Source organism: Anabas testudineus, chromosome 9 (genome assembly GCF_900324465.2).
Source record: "Anabas testudineus chromosome 9, fAnaTes1.2, whole genome shotgun sequence".
In the NCBI taxonomy this organism is placed as follows: Eukaryota; Metazoa; Chordata; class Actinopteri; order Anabantiformes; family Anabantidae; genus Anabas; species Anabas testudineus.
In genome coordinates, this window is record NC_046618.1 from 3,652,467 (window position 1) to 3,672,901 (window position 20,435).

Genomic DNA, 20,435 nt, shown 5'->3' on the forward strand with positions numbered 1-20,435 from the left:
TGGATCCCATCAAGTACAACTGTCAGTAATAAACACAACAGTCCTTCCTGAGCCAAAGCTATGCCCTGTTGCTATTTTGGGTCACAGTAATGGGGTATGTGTTTGGCTATTGTCCTTAAATCTCATGAACTCTGACAATGGTGGCTGGGGGTGGTGAGGGAATAACCCTCTTTACCTGGGTCTCTGCCTAAAGAAGGCATGGAGTATTTATAGCCCATAAGTCTGCACCATTACACAGAGGAGAGGCTCAGTATATTTACCCCTTGTTTTGTGTGCTGCTCCATCGTTAAGCACCAAGGATCCTGTTTAGTCCTCATCCAGCTACCATTGAAACATGGTGAGTAGGCGCAGATTTCATTGCCATGGAATTTGATTGTACCTGTTTGAATACCAAGGAGACTTCCTGTTTCTGCTGCATGCTTTTTGAATCTATGGAGTATTACATATGTAATACAATTGTACAGTATACCGTTATATATTGATGAAATCTTGCTCTACTCACACCAATGATAATGAATCAATACCCTTCACGTCAATATGCTTAATGGTACTGAATAAAGATTAACAAAGACATCAATAGGACAGCACTCCAGTTGTCCTATTGATGACTTATTGATTTTGTCTACTCACATCGATGGAGTTTCTTCTAAAAACTTTATGTGTTAGTTTCAGCATAGTGAGGAGAGGGAAGAAGAGGTGATGAAAAAGGAGAGGACAAAGAGGGAAGAGAGAGGGAGAGAAGAAGATAGTGGACTGATGAGGGGATGATGAGGAGAGGAGGAAGAAGGAAGAAAGACGAGGTTAGAGGAGTGAAATGAGACCAAGAAGGAGAGCAGAGGATGAGAAACTGTGAAAGAGAGGAGGAAAATAGATTTGCAAAAAGAACAGGGAAGAGGAGACAACAGGAGGACACAAGGGAGGAGAGGAAACAAGGGGGGAAAGAGAGCAACAGGTGCAGGCTACAAATAAGTCAGGAATAAATTCATGTATTGTTCTCTCCTGGCCCCAAGTGATCTATGACTGGGCAGCATTCTGGCTCGTGTCCCGTGATTGTACGAATGCTCTAAAAAACAAAATGAAGAGACGACATAAACAAAGCACCTGTCGGAGCTGAGGTATACAGGAGAGCTAATCCACAGTGAGGGTTAGACAGCAGCTGTCGAGAGGCCTGTGAATCCAAGCAGTGTGATGTCATCACGCTGCGTCCACTCTCACTGGTTTTTACTATTCCACTGCTGGAGTTTCTGTTCAAACAGTTGTGTACCATCTAGTCGTCACCAAGACCCCGTAGAATTATCCCCAGTGTGAGTGACTGTGGGACTGTGAGCACAGACCACCCCCTCCTCGGGCTTTAGTGTGTGTTCTCACAAAACGTAGAGGAGTAAATATTTCCCCAGCAAATTGACAGTGTTTGTAATCCTCACTAATGAAATGCATGGCCCACTATAAACCTTGCTTGTTGTGCAATTAATGCCTCCAACACACGCCGCACACACACACACACACTGCAAGTTTGCTGATCATTGGCTTGTTATCATAAGCGCATGTGTCACAGTAAAACCGATAATGAGTGAAGCTGAAGCAGAGACTCGAGTGATGATTGTGTCATTAGTATCGGATCTAATTACAGTGTCATTGTCGAATCCTGCAGGCACCCAAGAAAGCAAAGAAGAGAGCCGAGGGGGCCAGCTCCAATGTGTTCTCCATGTTTGAACAGGCCCAGATCCAGGAGTTCAAAGAAGTCAGTGCTTTGGCAAATGTTTTCTTTTGCATTGAGCTTAAGCAGTTTGTTCTGTGCTGAAAGTTTACTGTGCATACTGGAGAAACAGCATGCAATAAAACCTCCGCAGGCTTTCACAATCATGGACCAAAACAGAGACGGGTTCATTGACAAGAATGACCTGAGAGACACCTTTGCAGCCTTAGGTAGGCCCACCTGCCTGCCTGCTGATGTCTCTCTCTGGGGGGCCATTTTTGGGGACATTATGATTTAGAATGGATTTTTCACTATTAATCCACCAATGAATCAATTACTACCCAACAATGAAAAGCTCTAAAGAACGTCTCATCCTGCTCTAGGTCGTTTAAATGTCAAGCAAGAGGAGATTGATGAGATGCTGAAGGAGGCACCAGGTCCCATTAATTTCACAGTCTTTCTCACCATGTTTGGAGAGAAACTGAAAGGTGAGGAGCTGTTCTGTACACTTACAACTACTAATATTCAAGGCCATGGCTATTTCTTGGAAAAAGATGTTTAACTATGACGCTCGCTCAGTGGTGCCACGGTTCCTCTTTAGGTGCTGACCCAGAGGAGACCATCCTCAACGCTTTCAAAGTGTTTGATCCTGAGGGAAAAGGAACGTTAAAGAAAGAGTTGTGAGTAGAACCGCTTCGTACACTGACTCTCAGTGAGGTGAATGTGTCCGGTCCGCTCATCACCACTGCTTGTGTTCACAGTGTGACAGAGATGCTCACCACCCAGGCAGACAGGTTCTCCCCTGAAGAGGTTAGAGCTCCACCTGTGATTGTTCCATCAGATACTGGAGTTGATTTATTGTTAAATTGTTAAATCTCTCATAAATCTTCTTCTTCTTGGCCATAGATGGAGCAGATGTTTGCAGCATTTCCTCCAGATGTAGCTGGAAACTTAGACTACAAGAACTTGGTGTATGTGATCACACACGGTGAAGAAAAAGACCAGGAATAGATTACTTCTACCAGAGATTTCTCTCATCATCAGTCGGAAAGTATATGTTCCCATTTCAGCTTCAGATGTGCTTTTCAATTTAATAACAAGTCATTAGAAATGTAGCCAACGTGGAAGGACATAATTACATCTGATATGTAAGACTGCAGGTGAAATAAAACATATGGGACATTTGAAAATAACTGGTTTAATATGTTCTGATATGAGATATTTTGAGCAATGAGTTATGTTTGCACTATATGAAGCTTTCCAGTAACTTAGAAATGAAACATATGCCTATGATGGAGTTTGCTGTGAGAAAGTTTACTCTTTTTCATTTGGCTTTACAAAAATAGATCTCCATGAATCTTCACAGGTTACAAGAAAAGAAAGAAGTATGAGTTTTATTCAGTAATGATGTGCGATTGGGTGTGTAAAGTCATGTGACTGCACAGCAGTGAACTAAATAACTGAGCTGCTACAAGTCTCACTGCCCCACGTGAAATTTCTGTTTGAATAAAAAGCATGACATTGGTGACTGAAGAGTGTGTCCTGGACATGTAAAAAGATAATAAAATATCAAATATGGAAAAGTGACTGTGCACTTTCATGCAGTTCAGAAACGAACTGAACAAGGTTTTGCCAAAGGATTTCCATGTGTTCTCCGATGGATCATGAGCATAAGTGCTGCCCATGATCTCGCACAGTGTCTCACACACATGAATGTTCAAAGGCCAAATTGGTTAAAGTTTTGTTCTGTGCAGGTATTTTTAATGCTTTTTAATGGATTAAGTGATTCTAAATATTTTTACTTTTACTTTTACTTTTGCCAATCATTAAATCAGCTAATTATTTGCATACTTTAATACACTTTATCTCAAACAGTACGATAGCATTTCAAGACTATTCATAATTATCGTATCACAACGTGGCTATGGTGTTCTGCAGAAACAGAAATTACAAAGACTCTACTAAGGCCGCTTTGAGCCAAGGATAAATAATACGATATGTGATCATTGGCTGGCTATTTGTTCAATAAAGCTTTGTTAAAGTTAAAACACACACACGGCCAGATGGATGTGTTGACCAATTTGCATTATTCATTATTTCATTCTGAAATACTAAAATAAAACTCTGATTAGGACTATATCATGAGGAATTATGACTGGATCCCTTTAATTATAAGTTGCAACTCTACCTGTGATTATATTGCTGGCTAAAAGGAAAAACTCTGCTTACTCCATCCATCTACAAGAGAGGAAAAGTCTTCAGAATGTTTATACTGCTTAGTATACTTGATAACTATGACGGTAATCCAAGTCTAAAATGTATAAAAGTAAAAATAACAAATGATCGATGTAAAATGTAACATGGTAACAAAAATATCTAATAATAATAATAAATAACGAAATAGAAACTATTTAAATTGGAAAGAAACAACCATAAATAAGAAATCCCAGCCATAACAAACAATTTTTTTCTATAGAATCCTGTTGCTCTTATTTTATTTTGATAATGGGGAGCTTCCAAATTAATGTTTCAAAATAATTATAGCATTTACCTTTATTTGCATTTGGTCAGTATTTTGTTATGTACATTTTGTTTGCACTAAGTGGTTTTGATAAGATAAGATAAGATAAGATAAGATAAGATAAGATAAGATAAGATAAGATAAGATAAGATAAGATAAGATAAGAGACATTCATGTCACAGCTGCAGATTCAAACTGACATTAAAAGTTAAAAACAACAGGACTAATCTAGAATAAGCCTAAAATATAGTAAATATAGTTCATCAGCACCCCCATGCTCCAGGTGGATTTCAAGTCTTCTTCCTGGTAATCACGCCTGTGTTCTGCAGGGCTATGTATGTATTAGTAAATATTAGGTAAGTATTAAGCTTTTTATTACTTTAAATGTTGATATAAATGTAAATGCCAGTTCTGTTATAACACTAATCTTCTATTGTGTAATTAACAGGAATATGTGGAAAATGCAGAAATCATTTCTGCACGCTCTGTGTAGAGATGAAACGACAGGCTTTCTGTGCTGTGTCAGTCTGTGTCATCAAGACTAGTTCATTGCTGGGGACCCTTTACATTTAGGCTTTTTTGTTTTTGATGTGAACTACATGAAGCAGGGGTTTCTTTAGCATGACGTGTACTAAATTGATGGATGAGTCCTCCTCTGTTAGGTTTCTGAGGACATCAATATATTTTGGGTAACCTTGTGTCACGTCATCATTAGTTTGGGTCGTGTGAACAACCCACCATTACAGCTTAGAAAGTAAAACCCAGCATGTATTTTGTCCCACAGTGACCCAGCAGCTAAGTGAAGGTTGAGTTCGTTTTTAACCCAGCTGTTTTTCAATGCAGTTATTGAATATACTGTAGTAGACTTAAGGGGAAAACATAGCATTAATAATAGGAATGTTAAAGTCATGTATGTCACAGAAATGACCATGTTAAAGATTACTATATTACAGTGAGTTGGTGCCATAAGTCTTTAAAGCTTAATATGAGCTGATGTACAGCTGATTACCTGGAAAAGAAAAAGCATTTTGACAGTCTATTAAATTAAAATAGGAGTGAGGAAAACATGAAGCGGTGGATAGTAGATGTTGTTTGAATGTTTCCTGTTCACACTATTTTGTGTTTCCTGATGACGTCTCTATCTGGGATCTCAGCCCTTCTCATATTGTTCCCATGTTAGTGTGTGTCTCTCTGGAGGGAAACAGCCCCAGTTTATGTTCCAGTCTGCAATACAGTATCAAGATACCTATATAAAAAACATATTCCTATTATGTTCTTCTTCTTTTTTACAGTCTCTGAACTCTTTGGAAACTACTACTTAGGCTCATCCACCTTGAACATTTTGACTGGACAAACTTCCCAACAATTATCATATAAAAATAAAAATGTGCATTTGTTGTGCTCAGACAACAAGATCAACAACTACCACACTAACATCATAGCATGTTGCTCAGGTTTGTGAAGGCTAACATTAGATAAGTTGATGAATGGATGTTGTCCCTCAGACCGGAGTGTAGTTAGGTTGGAGGGTCTTTCTTCGTCCGGTACAGTAGGGGGCAGTGTTGCAGCAGTAACAGCCGCTGGTTAGCTGGACAAGGTGCGGCGGAGAAAAACAGACAGACACGGCACTATCGCTAGCTAACGGCTAGTGCGGTTGACGTTTATTTGTTAGTCCTCGTTTTTCAGCAAAAGCCAACGTCGGATGTGTGTTTTTATATACTGCGATGTTTAAGTAGCTTATTAGATTGTTCGAAGTGTCGACGAGCGGCTCAATAGAAACGGGGACACGGCAACATCTTTAGCCTAAGCCGGAAAATAAACGAAGCTAACATTAGGCAGCTAATGCTAGGATAGCTAGCGGGCTAGCTTTCACAAGCCAAGACCTAGATTTGACTGAGTGGTTTTTATTAACGCCAACGTTGCAATGGCTGATGTTGACAAGCTGAACATAGACAGTATCATCCAACGTCTTTTAGAGGGTAAGATAATGCTGAAATATGACATATAAAACACTGCTTCGACTATCTGGATGCTGTTCTGACAGACACTAACGTTAAGTGCCTAGTAGACGTGCGGCTATCATTAGCCGGTGTTTATTCAACTAGTAAACTGTTATCTACCCGATTACGATAACTACAATAGTTTTCTTAATGTCGTAAGGTTAACCGGCATTATTCACTGTGATTTGTGCCTTTGTATAAAACGTTAGTGTGTGTGTGTGTGAAGGACATTAAACACTGCGCATTCCGGCACAGAATAGGTCTTTGCTGCATGTTCACCTTTGGTCCCATACAGCCGCCACATAGAGCCACTGCAGCAGGCATTGTAAAACAAGCTGTAATCGTGTTATTAGCTGTTGTTGTTTGCAGACTTATTAGTGTATACTGTATATATTTCATTCAGTCAGAGGAGCAAAGCCTGGCAAGAACGTGCAGCTGCAGGAGAACGAGATTCGTGGATTGTGTCTCAAATCCAGGGAGATCTTTCTCAGTCAACCCATTCTTCTGGAGCTGGAGGCTCCTCTCAAGATTTGTGGTAAGTATTATTTGCAAGGATATGTGTATCTACCAGAAAATAATGAATTACTATTTAACCGGCATCATATATTCTTCTGAGATGCATTTCTTGCTTCATCTATAAGTTTCACAACAGCAAATTATAAGTCAAAAGACAACTAATACTGTATGTGCATTTATTTGTCCTTGTCCTGCAGGTGACATCCATGGGCAATACTATGACCTACTGAGGCTGTTTGAGTATGGGGGTTTCCCTCCAGAGAGCAACTACCTGTTTCTGGGAGACTATGTGGACAGGGGGAAGCAGTCTCTGGAAACCATCTGTCTCCTGCTGGCCTACAAAATCAAATACCCTGAGAATTTCTTCCTGCTGAGGGGAAACCACGAGTGTGCTTCAATCAACAGAATATATGGTTTCTATGATGAGTGTGAGTAACAAGCATTGAATTTAATAACTAACTATATACACTGCTCGTCAAAAAAAAAAGTCATCATCTGGATTTAACTAAATATGGATCCTCCCATTGGATAATTACTGCATGAATGATTATGTTTCAGCTGGTTAAGTTATCTAACCCCAACTGATGCAGTGAGTAGCTTCTCATTTCATAAACAGTCATGTCGTAAGGCACATCCTGTAGTCGTGGAAAAGATGTTAATCTGTTTCAGAAGGGTCAAGTTATTGGCATCAAGCAAAGAAAACATCTAAAGAGATTGATGAAACTACTAAAACTGGGTTAAGAACTGTCCAATGGAAGAAGGTCATGTGGTCTGATGGGTCAAAAGAATGAGCTCAACTGACCACCTGAATATACTGAATGACCACATTATTTTTTTCTTCCCTCATGGTACGGGCATATTCCAAGATGACAATGCCAGAATTCATCCGGCTCAAATTGTGAATTGTGGTTCAGGGAGCATGCACATTATTGTCACACATGGATTAACCACTACAGAGTCCAGACCTTAACCTCATTGAGGTTCTCTGGGATGTGCGGAAGAAGACTTGCACGGTGGTCAACTCTCCCATCAGCAACACAAGATCTTGGTGAAAATTTTAATTAATGCAACTCAGGACAGGCAAAAATGTTGTGACATTGCAGAAATGATGCAATGGTGAATGCGTGCTGTAATTAAAGCCAAAGCATTCTGACAAAATATTAGTGTGTGATTTTTTTTTTTTTTTTTTTTTTTTTTTTGGACAAGCAGTGTAATATTTGTTAAGTTGTAATGATCTGTGTAAGTTGGGGCTGAATTAGCTGTGTGGGAGCTATACACATGCAACAGCAGTGGATTAAATGTTTTTCCATGATAAATTAAAATTTGTTGTCTTAATGTTTTAGGCAAAAGAAGGTACAACATCAAACTCTGGAAGACCTTCACAGACTGTTTTAACTGCCTCCCAATTGCTGCAATTGTTGATGAGAAGATCTTTTGCTGCCACGGAGGTTGGTTCTTATTTTTTTAAGATGAAACCATGATTTTAAAGTGTAGAATTTTATATTATGCCCATGAATTCCACTGTGGTTTAGGTTTATACAGCATGTCCAAAGTGCGCTCTGGCATCAGCCACTTTTTTTTTTTTTTTTGTCCTTGAGTACTGCTGTCTTGTTTGTTAGCTGACGTAAACTTCACTCATGTGTACAAGGTATTCTCAAAACCTGTTTGTGCTTTTTGCCGTTCCATTCAGGACTGTCACCTGACCTTCAGTCCATGGAACAGATTAGACGCATCATGCGGCCCACTGATGTGCCTGACCAGGGTCTGCTGTGTGATTTGCTCTGGTCTGATCCTGACAAAGATGTTTTGGGTTGGGGAGAAAATGACAGAGGTGTATCATTCACCTTTGGCTCAGAGGTGGTGGCGAAGTTTCTGCATAAGCATGATTTGGATCTGATCTGTCGTGCCCATCAGGTGATCACAGTAGCCCCTGTCAATCTAGAGAGAAATGTGACTGTGTAATATGGCTGTTTGTTGCACTGATCACTGAGTACACAGTGATTTTGTGACTCCTTGTAGCACTATATCTGAGGTAACATCAAGTAATCTTGTCTTTTCTACTATTGTTTCATTTGCAGGTTGTTGAGGATGGCTATGAATTTTTCGCAAAGAGACAACTCGTCACTTTGTTCTCAGCACCCAACTATTGTGGGGAGTTTGACAATGCTGGTGCCATGATGAGCGTGGATGAGACCCTCATGTGCTCTTTTCAGGTGAGATGCCATTTTTTGTGCATTAGGTATTTTAGAATTGCACTTTAGTTTGCCATACCCCAAAATATTCCTTCGTTAGAAATCAATGAACTACATGCAGATTTGTTGTTACTCTAGTACCTTGTACTAGGGTGCTGACAATGTGTTGGCATCATACCAAGGGTTTATTGCGTAAGTACAATTTTGTTGAAATAAGGCCAGTGGTTAGAACTGTTAAAGAGCAGTAAGATACAAAATGCCTATCAGCGTAGGTACAAAATTCAGGAAGAATGTTTTTGATCTTGCGGTTCTAGCAACTGATATACGATCTGGGTTGCATTTTCATGATGAGCTTATTTTTAGCATCTTCTATACGATTGAGGTTTATTTAATGGGTTTTAATGATAATTTCAACAAGTAATGGATAAAATCTGTGAAAATCGATTTTTAAAATAGTTGGAAACAATTTTTTTTGTATCTGCCAGATAGTGCTGCTTCAAATGTGTCAAGGAAGCAAATTAAATGAAAACATTTTGTGGAATGAGGGAATGAAGGACACTAGGCAAAGACGAGTGGACGTTAAGAGGAATTATTTTAGAATTAAGGGAACACATATTATAACACTAAAAAGATTATTGTTCTAAACATGCAGATCTGATCTGAAGGTAATGTGAGCACCTGAACAGAAGACATGCTGGAGTTATATTATAGATTGATTCAGTAGGTGCCAACACATTTCCAAGTACAAGGCTGTTTTCCTGCCATGAAATGGTCATACAAACAGCCGTCTTGGCATAGCAAAATCGGCACTTCTACCACTCACAGGCTCCTTTTATGTCAAATAAGCTACCCAGAGGTAGGCCATATTGTGTGTCCAAATGTGGTTAACAGGAAGTGTAAAAAAAAAAAGAAAAGTGTATAAAAATGTATTTCCTTGTCTTCTTATAAGAGTTAATAGATTAATGTAGTTTAGAAAATAACAATTGTCCAATAGATGAAGAGATAGAGTGGTTAGAAAAAGTATGTGTACCTTTTGGAATTTAATGGCTGTCTGCATTGATTTGTCCTAAAATGGGATCAGATCTGTATCCAAGTCAAGGGTATTAACAAAAACATAGATTATTAATATCAAAAGGGAAATGCTGGTGTTGCAGTAGCCATTACACAGAGAAACACTTAGACATACAAATGCAGAACATAGTAGAAAATAATAAAGAAAAAATACAGAAAAAAATGCATCTAAACAAACATATTGTAGAATTAACTTGCACAAAGCAATCAATTCTGCAGATCTATGCATGTTGTGTAATTGTATGGCTTGGCGTGCATTTACAATACCAAGAAGCACATACGGTATAATACAATATAGTAAAGTCTGTAAAATCTGTCCCACTCTCTGTATGTCATGATATAGTTATCGTACAGGAATAACATCCTGTACCTTTCCTTATCATTACAGTTAACATTTGTGCACCTGCATAAAGAACACTTCTCTCCAGCTGTGTTTTACAGCAGTGTGATGTCACCTCTCTATTAATTTCCTGTAGATTTTGAAACCAGCTGAGAAGAAGAAGCCGAACGGCAGCCGTCCTGTGACTCCTCCCCGCAACATGGTCACCAAGCAAGCCAAGAAATGAGGGGATGGGTCAGGGGCAAATGACCGGAGTTTCTCTCGTCCGCTCTGCTTTCGTCTTCTGCATTTGAGGGATTGTTTATCCTTCATGCTGCCAATACTGAAAAGATATCCACTCCTACCTGATGAAAGCAAAATATTTTGTTGTTTTGTCCACAGGGGTAAATTGATATGTCACCATGAAAACCTCAGGTGTTTTGCACTCCATTTTGCAGCTAGTCTTTGCCACATATGACTGTTCAATCAGGAAAATGTAACAATATGGCTATTTATGCACAGGAATGCCTTGTTTGAAGCTGTGCACAATTTTTCCAGTTTCATGTCTTTGTCATCTTTTTCTCACTGTCAATAATGGATATTAATGGCTATAAAACTATGGGGAAAGTCACAAACACCTGTTCTGTAAAACCTCAGTTATGGTTGATTTACAGTCAGTGTCACAGAACATTGACTTTCCACTGCGTTGTCACATTTTTAAACAAGTCTTGTGCTAAATGAAATGAATAAGGAAGCACTCTTGTAATGTCTAAATCTTTCTAATAAACTTTGAGTGTATTTTAGGGGGAACTTGGACTCTGGCTGTCATTTCTTTCTTAAAATCACAATGCAAACTGATATACAGAGCTGTAAATTTCAAATCCTGTTTCTCAAGAATACTTGATGAACGAAGAACCTCCCATCAGTCAATACCCACAAGGGGGAGACAGAATATGCTGTGGTACAAATTATAGTTCAGACAGGGAAGTAGTCAAGTGTCCTACACTGTCATTCAAAACATGAAATTGATCAGAAATACAGTGAAGACGTTAATGTTGTAAATCACTATGTTTTTATTGCAGGCTCTATGTATGCCTAGGTTAATTTACCTATTGAGTTGAGTATCTGGGGCATCAGCAATTGTGGGTTTGCTTAAAAACAAAACACAGCTTCAAACTGGATATTATATAAAATAAATTGCACACTGTAACTGATTACAAACAGTACAGACTGTTGCATCTGCACACACACAAAATGATAGAGAGTAGGACAGTGATAGATATAATAATATTTAATCATTATTACTAGTAACATTAATATATAATAATAAAGTTATTATTACACTGGAAAAAAAGTATTTCAGGCTGTTTCCTCCACAAAGCCACTGATCTGCCTCTTCCACACATGTATGAGTATTTCAGTGAAGCAGCGTGTCCCCAGTTTACTGTGAAAACACCTGCGTTTCGAACTTCAGTACGTCAAAGGTTGACAGAGTGACATTTCCTTATTAGGAGGTGCGGCGATTTCGTAATGTTGTGTGACGTCAGAGCAGTCACAAGACCCAGCGAGCAGAGCGGCGTGTACGAGGCCACGGTACAGCTCGTTCACGGTGCAGCTCGTCCACGGTACAGCTCGTCCACGGTACAGCTTGTTCACGGTACAGCTCGTTCACGGTGCAGCTCGTCCACGGTACAGCTCGTTCACGGTACAGCTCGTTCACGGTACAGCTCGTTCACGGTGCAGCTCGTCCACGGTACAGCTCGTTCACACTGCGACTTCTGTGGGGCTCCTCGGACCGACTGGCACCATGGCCGCGGAGAACCAACATTTAGCGGGACTGTGGCGCGGAAGAGGCGACACTTCACTGTGAATTGGTTTCAGCAGTGTGAGCCCCCCGAGGCTCGGCTGTTCTACCAGCGGAGGGGGTCGTGTGTGAGTGCGTGGCGGCTGTTGACGGCGGCGGTGTCTGTAGCTCAGCCGACCACATCTCCAGCCCCGCTAGCGAGTTAGCAAGTCAACAGTGTGTGCTCACCCCGACGCTAAGCTAGCGGGACTGCTAGCTTGGCAGGGTTCGTGCGGTGGGAGCTGGTGTGTAGGTGATGTTGTCCGTGCTGTCGTACGGTAGACTGGTTGCCAGAGCTGTCATCGGCGGACTTTCTCAGACAGACAGCCGCGACTACAGCCTGGTGACAGCGAGCTGCGGCTTCGGTAAGGATTTCCGCAAAGGCATCCTTAAGAAAGGGATGTGCTATGGGGACGACGCGTGTTTCATTGCCCGGCACAGATCCGCCGACGTTTTGGGTGAGTGTTTTGTTTGCGGTACAACAACTGGAACATTATGCAATGCGGTACTCCGTTTATTTGAAGTGTGGGATAGCTGATATGGAGGACTGTGTGAGATCACAGTTACAGGCTTGTTAGGTGCTAAGGTGATAAGATTGTGCACGGACTTATCCACTGCTTCAATATTTGTTTTTGGTTTTTTTTTCTTATTTCTTGCAACAGCCTGTTAAATCTTTGTAATTAGCAATCTTGAATGCGAACCCCTGGGTTCATACAGTGTGAGTTCATTCCTCATACTATCAGTGCATCAAGCAAACAAAAACAATGTAAGTCTGCTATACTGAGGGAGGATGAAGGACATCAGCCTTGTTACTGAACAGTTGTGCAGGACTGTGGAAATACACTGAATGTGAGTGTGCTGGTGCACACTGAATGAGTAAAGACAAAAGAAAAAGAAAAATTGAAATCGGGGCAGTCTTTGACCATGTCAGGTTATTTTTGGAAGGTTTGATTAGTTGCAAAGTTGTGTGTCCACACTGAGCAGGCCTCCTCTCTGTTCTGGCTCAGACTGCGGACACACAGAAGACCATCCATGTATGGTCAGTGGAGCAGATGCTGGTGTCCTGGGAGCAACAAGACTAAAGTTTCCTTTCTAGGAAACTCTTGGACTCAAGAAAATGAGAACAAGCACATTAATGAATCTACAAAGCAGAGTATTGATCTATAGAAAGATTATTGATGGTTTAGATTGTGCGTGATACAGTAGGTTTCCAGCGAGAGAGAGATAATATTTAATCTACAGGTCTACAATGCTCTGAACAACTACAAAAAATAATATCTATTAACCTGTGCAGATGAATCTAAGATAAAAAGATTAATAGCAGTCATTTTTCCAATGTGTGCAGGTGTGGCAGATGGCGTTGGTGGCTGGCGAGACTATGGTGTGGACCCATCACAGTTTTCAGGTACACTGATGAAGACATGTGAGAGGCTGGTGAAGGAAGGACGCTTTGTCCCCAGCAGCCCCGTGGGAGTCCTCACGACCAGCTATTACGAGCTGCTGCAGAACAAAGTGCCACTGCTGGGTGAGTGAAGCAGCATTCAGTGTCATATATATTAGTTTTAAAGGCATATTAAACTAGAGTAGACTGTATCCTGCATAAATGCTTCTAACCAGTACCTGAAAAAAACATCATCATGTCTGACACACGTCTATTTGTCTGTCTGTGGTACCTCAGCACACTACTGGTGAGGATACCTGCTTTCTATTGGTCATTAGATACAGATACAATTGAATTAATATCCATTAAATACTTTATTGTATTTACTTCGATAAATACACAAAAGCACCAAGGCTGCCCGGGTCTCCTTTTTAGAACTATTCATATGAGATGCATTTTCATTGGGACACACTCCAAGTACACTATTTAGGGCCCGGCTCTATTTCCCTCTGTCCCGTTCATGCGGTGACTGGATGGAATTTGTTGCATTATGACTCAGAACAGCCCGATCCCATTAAGAACTCCCTGGAATCTCCCGACCTGTCCCATGTAGTTCACTTCCAGAATTCCTTTCCTCCTTCACAGCACTTCCCGACAACACAGCGCGCACAAACATGTAGCATCAGGGAACAAATGTTTTACGTACAGATCTCTGCCTCTGCTAGTGTCAGTACTTTTCCACCCCGTTTATCACATGTGCGGCGGGAGGTGAGGGGGAACAACACTGTATTGTGCTGTTCTTCCACAGCAGAGGGAATGTTCTTGAGACCGGCAGTGTGTGTAATTTTACCGCTGAAGAGAAAACAGAGACGGAAGGGAGGGAGTCACAGTGCGTGAGGGGTTTTGATGGTTTGTGCCTAACAGCGTATTTATGTGTGCCAGATGAATCACCAGCAGGGTGTGGCCACACATATCCGCCTGCTCCACCAGCTCATGTTTCTTTCTCATCATCTTCCAGATGGTGGAACTCCAAAAAATGATTAGGATACTACACTGACTGTGGTGTCACGGTGGTGTTTTCGGGTTAACCTAAACCGTCTCCCGGATAGGTATCCTTCCAGAAATACAGAGACATTTCCCAAGATGTGTATCAGTGAAAGTCCAAAGAGCTGATGGTATTGTGGCTGCAGCTTTGTATTGATCTAGACATCGTTCTTATTTTTATATGAAATTACTGTATTTGCATAGAAGATCAAAATTTTAAGACATTTCATCATGATGGTTCTTCTTACACAGAAGACATTTGGAAGTGTCCCAGGAGAAAAAGGACAGGTGTAAATAATTAAATGAATGATGTCTAGATTCCATTTAGCTTCTTGCTTTGCGCATGTTGGCTCATGGTTTACTGGGACAACTGAATACAACACGACCATTATTCGTGTTATTAGCACACCTGTCCCCTTCCTGCAGATCAGAACAGTTTTCTGACAATTTATTTAACAAATTATTTTAACATATGTACTGGTAGTTTCATGTCAGAAAATAAAACTGGGTGTCTGAAGAACATATGTACATTTTTAAAATATAATTGCACAGGTAGAAAACAACACACTCTGATGTACAGTTGGTTTGTTTGACTGCACCCAGCCAAAGATGCAGACTGCTTTTAGTTGTAAGGTGTGTTAATCTTTTCTGTTTTGTGTTTCTGCAGGTAGCAGCACAGCCTGCATTGTAATTTTGGACAGGCAGAGCCACCGGCTTCATACAGCCAACTTGGGAGACTCAGGCTTCCTGGTGGTCCGAGGAGGTGAGGTGGTCCACCGTTCAGACGAGCAGCAGCACTACTTCAACACACCCTTCCAGCTGTCCATTGCTCCCCCCGGGGCTGAGGGGGCCGTCCTCAGTGACAGGTGAGCCATCCCCAAGTAGTTCCATATGCATCTGTTGCCATACACATATGTGAATTGGTCTGTTGGAGACGGCATATACAGGCAGAGTTGTGCTTTATAATTAATGAACAATTGATAGAGCTCATACATGTGTTCTGTGCAGCCCTACACATCACATGCAGACATAACGGCACTCAGCTGTTGAAGGTTTTCTTGTGCTCGTGTCCTTCACTTGCAGCAGTGTTTAGTGAATGTAGTGGCTGTACTGTGTTGAGTTGTAGTGTAACATTGTGTCAGGGGCCATGTGCTGCAGTGTCTCGTTGCAGCAGCGTGCCAAGCAGCCAGCACTGTAGACGTTAGTAGAGTGGGAAGGCGTTGGGTGTTTGCCAAGCTTTCCCTTTTACCCGGGTCAAAGTCTGTGTGGGCTGATGGGCAAACTGAAGCGTTCACAGCCAATCCCACTGCAGCAGGCTCAGCCACCTTTTCACTTGCTCAGTCTCGAATAAGGCCGATTATTTTGAGCCTCTTAAAAGCATTTCTTAAAAACAGATGGAAGAGGAACCACAGAAGAGCCTGAACTGAATGTTTTATTTTTATTTCCTGCAAATGTCCTCACTTGAGTTTCAACCAACAAATTATGAGTCCTAGTTGATGTAGATTTAATGTGGTTCTAGAAATGGTACTGCTTCTAATTTGTGCACTTCGCGGAGTCATGGAGTTGTAAGATTTATTCAAAGTGATTCACACAGTGTAACAACCAGTCAAGCTAACATAGCAAGTGATAGAAAAGAGGGCAGGGGTCAAAACTGAAGTGGACTAACAACGTTCTATGCCATTAATAATGAATGTTCTGCATTAGGGAATAATGCAGAGCACAAATTTTTTTGTTATATAACATATCGTGATGAGTACTTACTGTACTGATATGGAGTTACATGTGTGTGCTGACCACTCATATGGCTGCTACTACTAGCATGTTTCCAAAGCATTTGGAAAACATTTGTGCATACAAATGCACAAATAGAGAGTAGATTCCACCTGCCGATATAAAACCAGTCCATAGTATATTCAAGTTTATTCTATATTATTTCTATGTTGTTTAAATTATAATCCATTTTATTTGGTATTTAACTTTACCTGTTTTATATGCCAATTTGCTGATTCTTGTATAAGTCACACCATCTGTAAAACAGTTTGCATTACAATAATTGTTAATGATTAACTTAATATGACTGACTATTGATTAAGGAAATGATTTAAAGTTTGCATCACTGGTGACAACATACACCTTTTACAAGACAAAACGTTTCAATATGCAGCTGAATAATTAGACACAAAAACAACAGATGATGAATCTGAACATGGCAGTCCTCTTCTTATAATTACAGATGCACATCAAATGCACATTGAATTTCACTTATCACTCGGTGTTCCCATTTTGCATGTGCAGCCTGTATTGTGTGTGTGTGTGTGTAAACGGCAATTTTATCTCTGAATCAGAGCACAGCACAGCACAGCACAGCACAGCACAGGACAGGACAGGACAGGACAGGACAGGATGTTCCTATGGGCTTTGGCTCTGTGTGTCTTGATGCAGTCCAGACTGTAATAAATAACATTCAGACTGGTTAGGGGCAGTGCAGCAGGGTTAGGGCATCTTCTAAGAAGTGAACTTGACACTTGCACAGCAGACTAACTTGGTTCCTGCCAATATGTATTTGTAGCTCCCATAGTCATAATGGTAGCAGCTTTCAGAGGCCCTCAGTGTCCTTTCTAAAACCACCATGTGATGATTCTTAGAATTTCTCCTCCAACACGTGATAATGTTTGTGTAGCCAAGGTGAAATATCAATAGTAATTAGAGTCTAGCTTTATCCCCTTCCTAGTGCATAGAGTGAATTGTGAGTATTCCTCAGGTAGAGGAGAGGTCGGGTCAGGTCAATCTATTAGGTCAAATGGGACTTCCTGTATGAGAGTTGGGGCGTGTTGGGAAAATGAGAAAGCTTAAACAGAAGCAATGCATGTGGTTACTATGTAAAACAAATGAAAAATGAAAATGAACCACCTAAATCGTCAAACACTCTGCACACTATGCTCTTTCTCTTCTCGGCCTGACATTACTGTGACTGTGCCTCCAGCCCTGATGTCGCAGACAGCTCTTCCTTTGACGTCCAGCTGGGTGACATCATCCTCACGGCCACTGATGGGCTCTTCGACAACATGCCTGACTACATGATCCTGCAAGAGCTAAAGAAACTCAAGGCAAGTCAGAAACAGGTTTGCTGGCGTGAGAGGACTCAGAAATGTCTGTAACACTTACTTCATGCCTGCTTTGTTTTTGCTTCACAGAACACAAACTATGAGAGTATCCAGCAGACTGCGCGCAGCATTGCAGAGCAGGCCCACGTACTAGCGTATGACCCCAACTACATGTCGCCTTTTGCGCAGTTTGCCTGTGACAATGGACTGAATGTAAGAGGTAAGTGTCTCAGCTGTACTTGAACCACATGGAAACAGAACCACATCTTTGATCACCGTTCTAATGTTGCTGTTGTCTGTTCAGGAGGAAAGCCAGATGATATCACGGTGCTGCTGTCCATAGTAGCGGAATACACCGACTAGTTTGTGGGGAGCTGTGATGAACGCCTTCAATTCCTGCTGGACAGGATGAAAGACTGATGTCAGATGCTTCCCCTGCATCCAGTGGCTCTGCCTCAACCCTCAGCTGATCATCCCTGTCTCTCTCCCCTAAAAAAACTCCCACATGCCCACCTCTCTGTGATGATGTCCATCAGAGAGTGACTGTAAAAAAAACAAAAAGAACTTGAGGACTTGAGGCCTGACACATCCTCTTGGCAAGGCTGCAGTACTGGCATCTTTGCAGTGTTCCAGTGTTCACTGGATAATCCCATTGCCCGGGATAATCAGTCATTGGGCACGTTGGAGATGAGGATAAGTCGTCTTTCTCTGGTGGGTGGTTTGGGCAGGGAGAACGTCAAGACTTAGAAGGGGGGCGTGGGCAGACAGGAGGTGTTAGACTGTTAAAGTGGCCCCATGCTGGGCTGCCAGAAGGGAAAGACACAGGCGGTCAGTAGTCTTAAGAAGGGAGCTGCACAGGAAATAGCAGAGTTAAGGCTCAATAAATGGGCTGCCGTGTGCACATGGATGTTCCTAGTGATTCACTGGTAGTTAGAATCCTTCATCAAAGGGCCTGGAACCCTGTTTGTGGCTGCAGGGAGCACATGTTTGATAATAAGATATGAATGGTGTGCAGTTTGGGATGTCTTGTTAAATTTTGGCAAGAAAAAGTAGTGTACATGGCATTTGAATACCACTGGTTAGTTTGTTGGGGTAGTCTAATCCAATAAGATTTCATGAAGAAATGCGGCAGCTGCCTTTTACAAACCAGTGCAATTCAAGTCTTGCACACATTTTGTTACTTCATGGAAGAGTATTTTATAGTTCAAAAGAATCTTGAGATATATATATATATATATATTGTGTAAAACCGATGCCCTCCCTTTAATCTCACCGCTGCTGCTGAGGTCTTGACTGTGATTACATGTGGTGTGTGTCTGAATATGTGTATGCATGACGAATGCACTTGTGCGTGTCAGTGCGTGTATTGATATGTGTAGTAAGTGTCTATGAAATGGATGTGAAGGCTGCAGACTTCTTCATATCCACTGGGTTGAATTGGTCTCACAGCCTCAAACGCACAAAGAAGCATATCTGAAAAAGCTAAACACAGTGGAAGTTGGTCATGTGACCAAATGTATTTTTGTTACTTTGTTCAGTGGGATAGTTGAGTTCATTGGACCGATTATGGCATCAGAGTAGCTGTAGAAGCTGTTATTTAGAATCAGCATTTCCTTTTCTGCTCTCTCTCTCTCTCTTATGTCCTGTTGTAGAGCTCCAATGGCACAGTCATAGGTCAGGTCATTGCAGGCTTCAAGTGAAAAATGGAATGAAATGAAATTATATTTCCATTATGTCATTACAGATTTTCACTCAGCATTTAAACACCGTTAAAATATTTCTTAGTAAAATGTGTTTTCAGTCTAATGTCATGATTATGTGCCTTGTATCAGGTTTTGTTGATACTCGCAAAAATGTCCATAATTCCATAATTCCACAAACGGCCAACTGTGTGCCAGATACTGAGCACAAAGCCTGAAACTGTTAAGTAGCCATAAGATTGTTTCTCGTCATGCCCTGCTCTCTTAACACCAGGTCTTTTTTTGTTTCCAGCATTTTTTTTCTCCTGAAATCTGGCTCTGTGCACTCAGTCAGGAGCTAAGGAATAGTAATAAAGCCATCCCACGCTTAGAAAATCCTCCCTGTGGATCTTCAAGTCACTGTTTACAATCTGCACTACGTAATGGACTGTTTCCCTGCGTTAATCTGACAACTTCACACTGGACGACTGCAGTGTCAGGTGTCATTTTGAACTGATGCTGATGGGCACTGAAGAGCATAGACTTAGGCAGAGCAGTGAATGGACAAAGTGTGTCTTTAAATGTTACAGCACTGAGGACAATCTAAGCAGCCTTAAAGAAGCAATCCCCCCAGTCACATGGTACTGCCATTGTTAGCCTTGTGGTTCCTGCTTCCTCACTCTTACCTGCTCTGACACTCTTCATGTTCCTCTTCCAGACTTTGTTACAACCAGAGCACATACAAATATAAAATATATAAAGGTGTGCAGTTCAGTGCAGATCTTTGCTCTGTGAAAAACATTTTCAAGTCTGTACAATATTTAAATAAACACTATAGTATTTATTATCCTGCTGTACTTGATGTGTGTGATTAGTATAAACATGCACTTGGTTTTGGATCAGAACTTCCTGGCAGGCTTTAGTGTTGAACGATATATTGCAAAGCCATTTTCTTCACAGGTGCAGGCTACATGACCCTAGGGCTATATTTCTCCAGAACATGTTTAGCTCTGCTAAATGTTTCCATTGCTGAACTCAGGCTTGTAGGATGTCTGTGTGTACACCCACA

General features: G+C 41.1%; 3 protein-coding genes across 4 annotated transcripts; all 3 read left to right on the top strand.

Annotated features, from left to right (window-relative positions):
* The first annotated feature begins 231 nt into the window (after positions 1-231).
* myl2b (myosin, light chain 2b, regulatory, cardiac, slow) lies at positions 232-3,238 on the top strand. The gene is made up of 7 exons (XM_026342402.1): positions 232-337; positions 1,652-1,741; positions 1,851-1,926; positions 2,080-2,184; positions 2,298-2,376; positions 2,458-2,506; positions 2,603-3,238. The coding sequence occupies exons 1-7, from the start codon at positions 335-337 to the stop codon at positions 2,705-2,707; spliced, it is 507 nt and encodes a 168-aa protein (XP_026198187.1). The 5' UTR covers positions 232-334; the 3' UTR covers positions 2,708-3,238.
* A 2,570-nt stretch (positions 3,239-5,808) lies between these two features.
* Positions 5,809-11,125, top strand: ppp1cc (protein phosphatase 1, catalytic subunit, gamma isozyme). Its single transcript, XM_026343664.1, has 7 exons — positions 5,809-6,196; positions 6,621-6,752; positions 6,931-7,161; positions 8,077-8,181; positions 8,424-8,647; positions 8,812-8,946; positions 10,473-11,125. The coding sequence occupies exons 1-7, from the start codon at positions 6,142-6,144 to the stop codon at positions 10,560-10,562; spliced, it is 972 nt and encodes a 323-aa protein (XP_026199449.1). The 5' UTR covers positions 5,809-6,141; the 3' UTR covers positions 10,563-11,125.
* A 945-nt stretch (positions 11,126-12,070) lies between these two features.
* On the top strand, positions 12,071-20,211 carry pptc7a (protein phosphatase targeting COQ7 a). Of its 2 annotated transcripts, XR_003297681.1 has the most exons (7): positions 12,071-12,616; positions 13,504-13,683; positions 15,251-15,449; positions 17,567-17,690; positions 17,778-17,907; positions 17,992-18,398; positions 19,680-20,211. XR_003297681.1 is itself a non-coding variant. In XM_026343265.1 (6 exons), exons 1-6 carry the CDS (start codon positions 12,415-12,417, stop codon positions 18,048-18,050), a joined length of 894 nt encoding a protein of 297 aa, XP_026199050.1. In that variant the 5' UTR covers positions 12,071-12,414; the 3' UTR covers positions 18,051-20,211. The 2 variants fall into 2 exon arrangements, 1 of the variants encoding a protein (XP_026199050.1); XM_026343265.1 differs by having other exon boundaries at positions 17,992-20,211.
* The last annotated feature ends 224 nt before the right edge of the window (positions 20,212-20,435 follow it).

Coding starts and splice junctions, on each gene's coding strand:
- myl2b (XM_026342402.1), top strand. Junction 1,927..2,079: donor AGACACCTTTGCAGCCTTAG/GTAGGCCCACCT, acceptor ATCCTGCTCTAG/GTCGTTTAAATGTCAAGCAA. Junction 2,185..2,297: donor GTTTGGAGAGAAACTGAAAG/GTGAGGAGCTGT, acceptor GTTCCTCTTTAG/GTGCTGACCCAGAGGAGACC.
- pptc7a (XM_026343265.1), top strand. CDS start 12,415: ATGTTGTCCGTGCTGTCGTACGGTAGACTGGTTGCCAGAGCTGTCATC. Junction 15,450..17,566: donor GGGGCCGTCCTCAGTGACAG/GTGAGCCATCCC, acceptor CTGTGCCTCCAG/CCCTGATGTCGCAGACAGCT. Junction 17,908..17,991: donor CAATGGACTGAATGTAAGAG/GTAAGTGTCTCA, acceptor TTGTCTGTTCAG/GAGGAAAGCCAGATGATATC.
- ppp1cc (XM_026343664.1), top strand. CDS start 6,142: ATGGCTGATGTTGACAAGCTGAACATAGACAGTATCATCCAACGTCTT. Junction 8,182..8,423: donor GATCTTTTGCTGCCACGGAG/GTTGGTTCTTAT, acceptor CGTTCCATTCAG/GACTGTCACCTGACCTTCAG. Junction 8,947..10,472: donor CCCTCATGTGCTCTTTTCAG/GTGAGATGCCAT, acceptor AATTTCCTGTAG/ATTTTGAAACCAGCTGAGAA.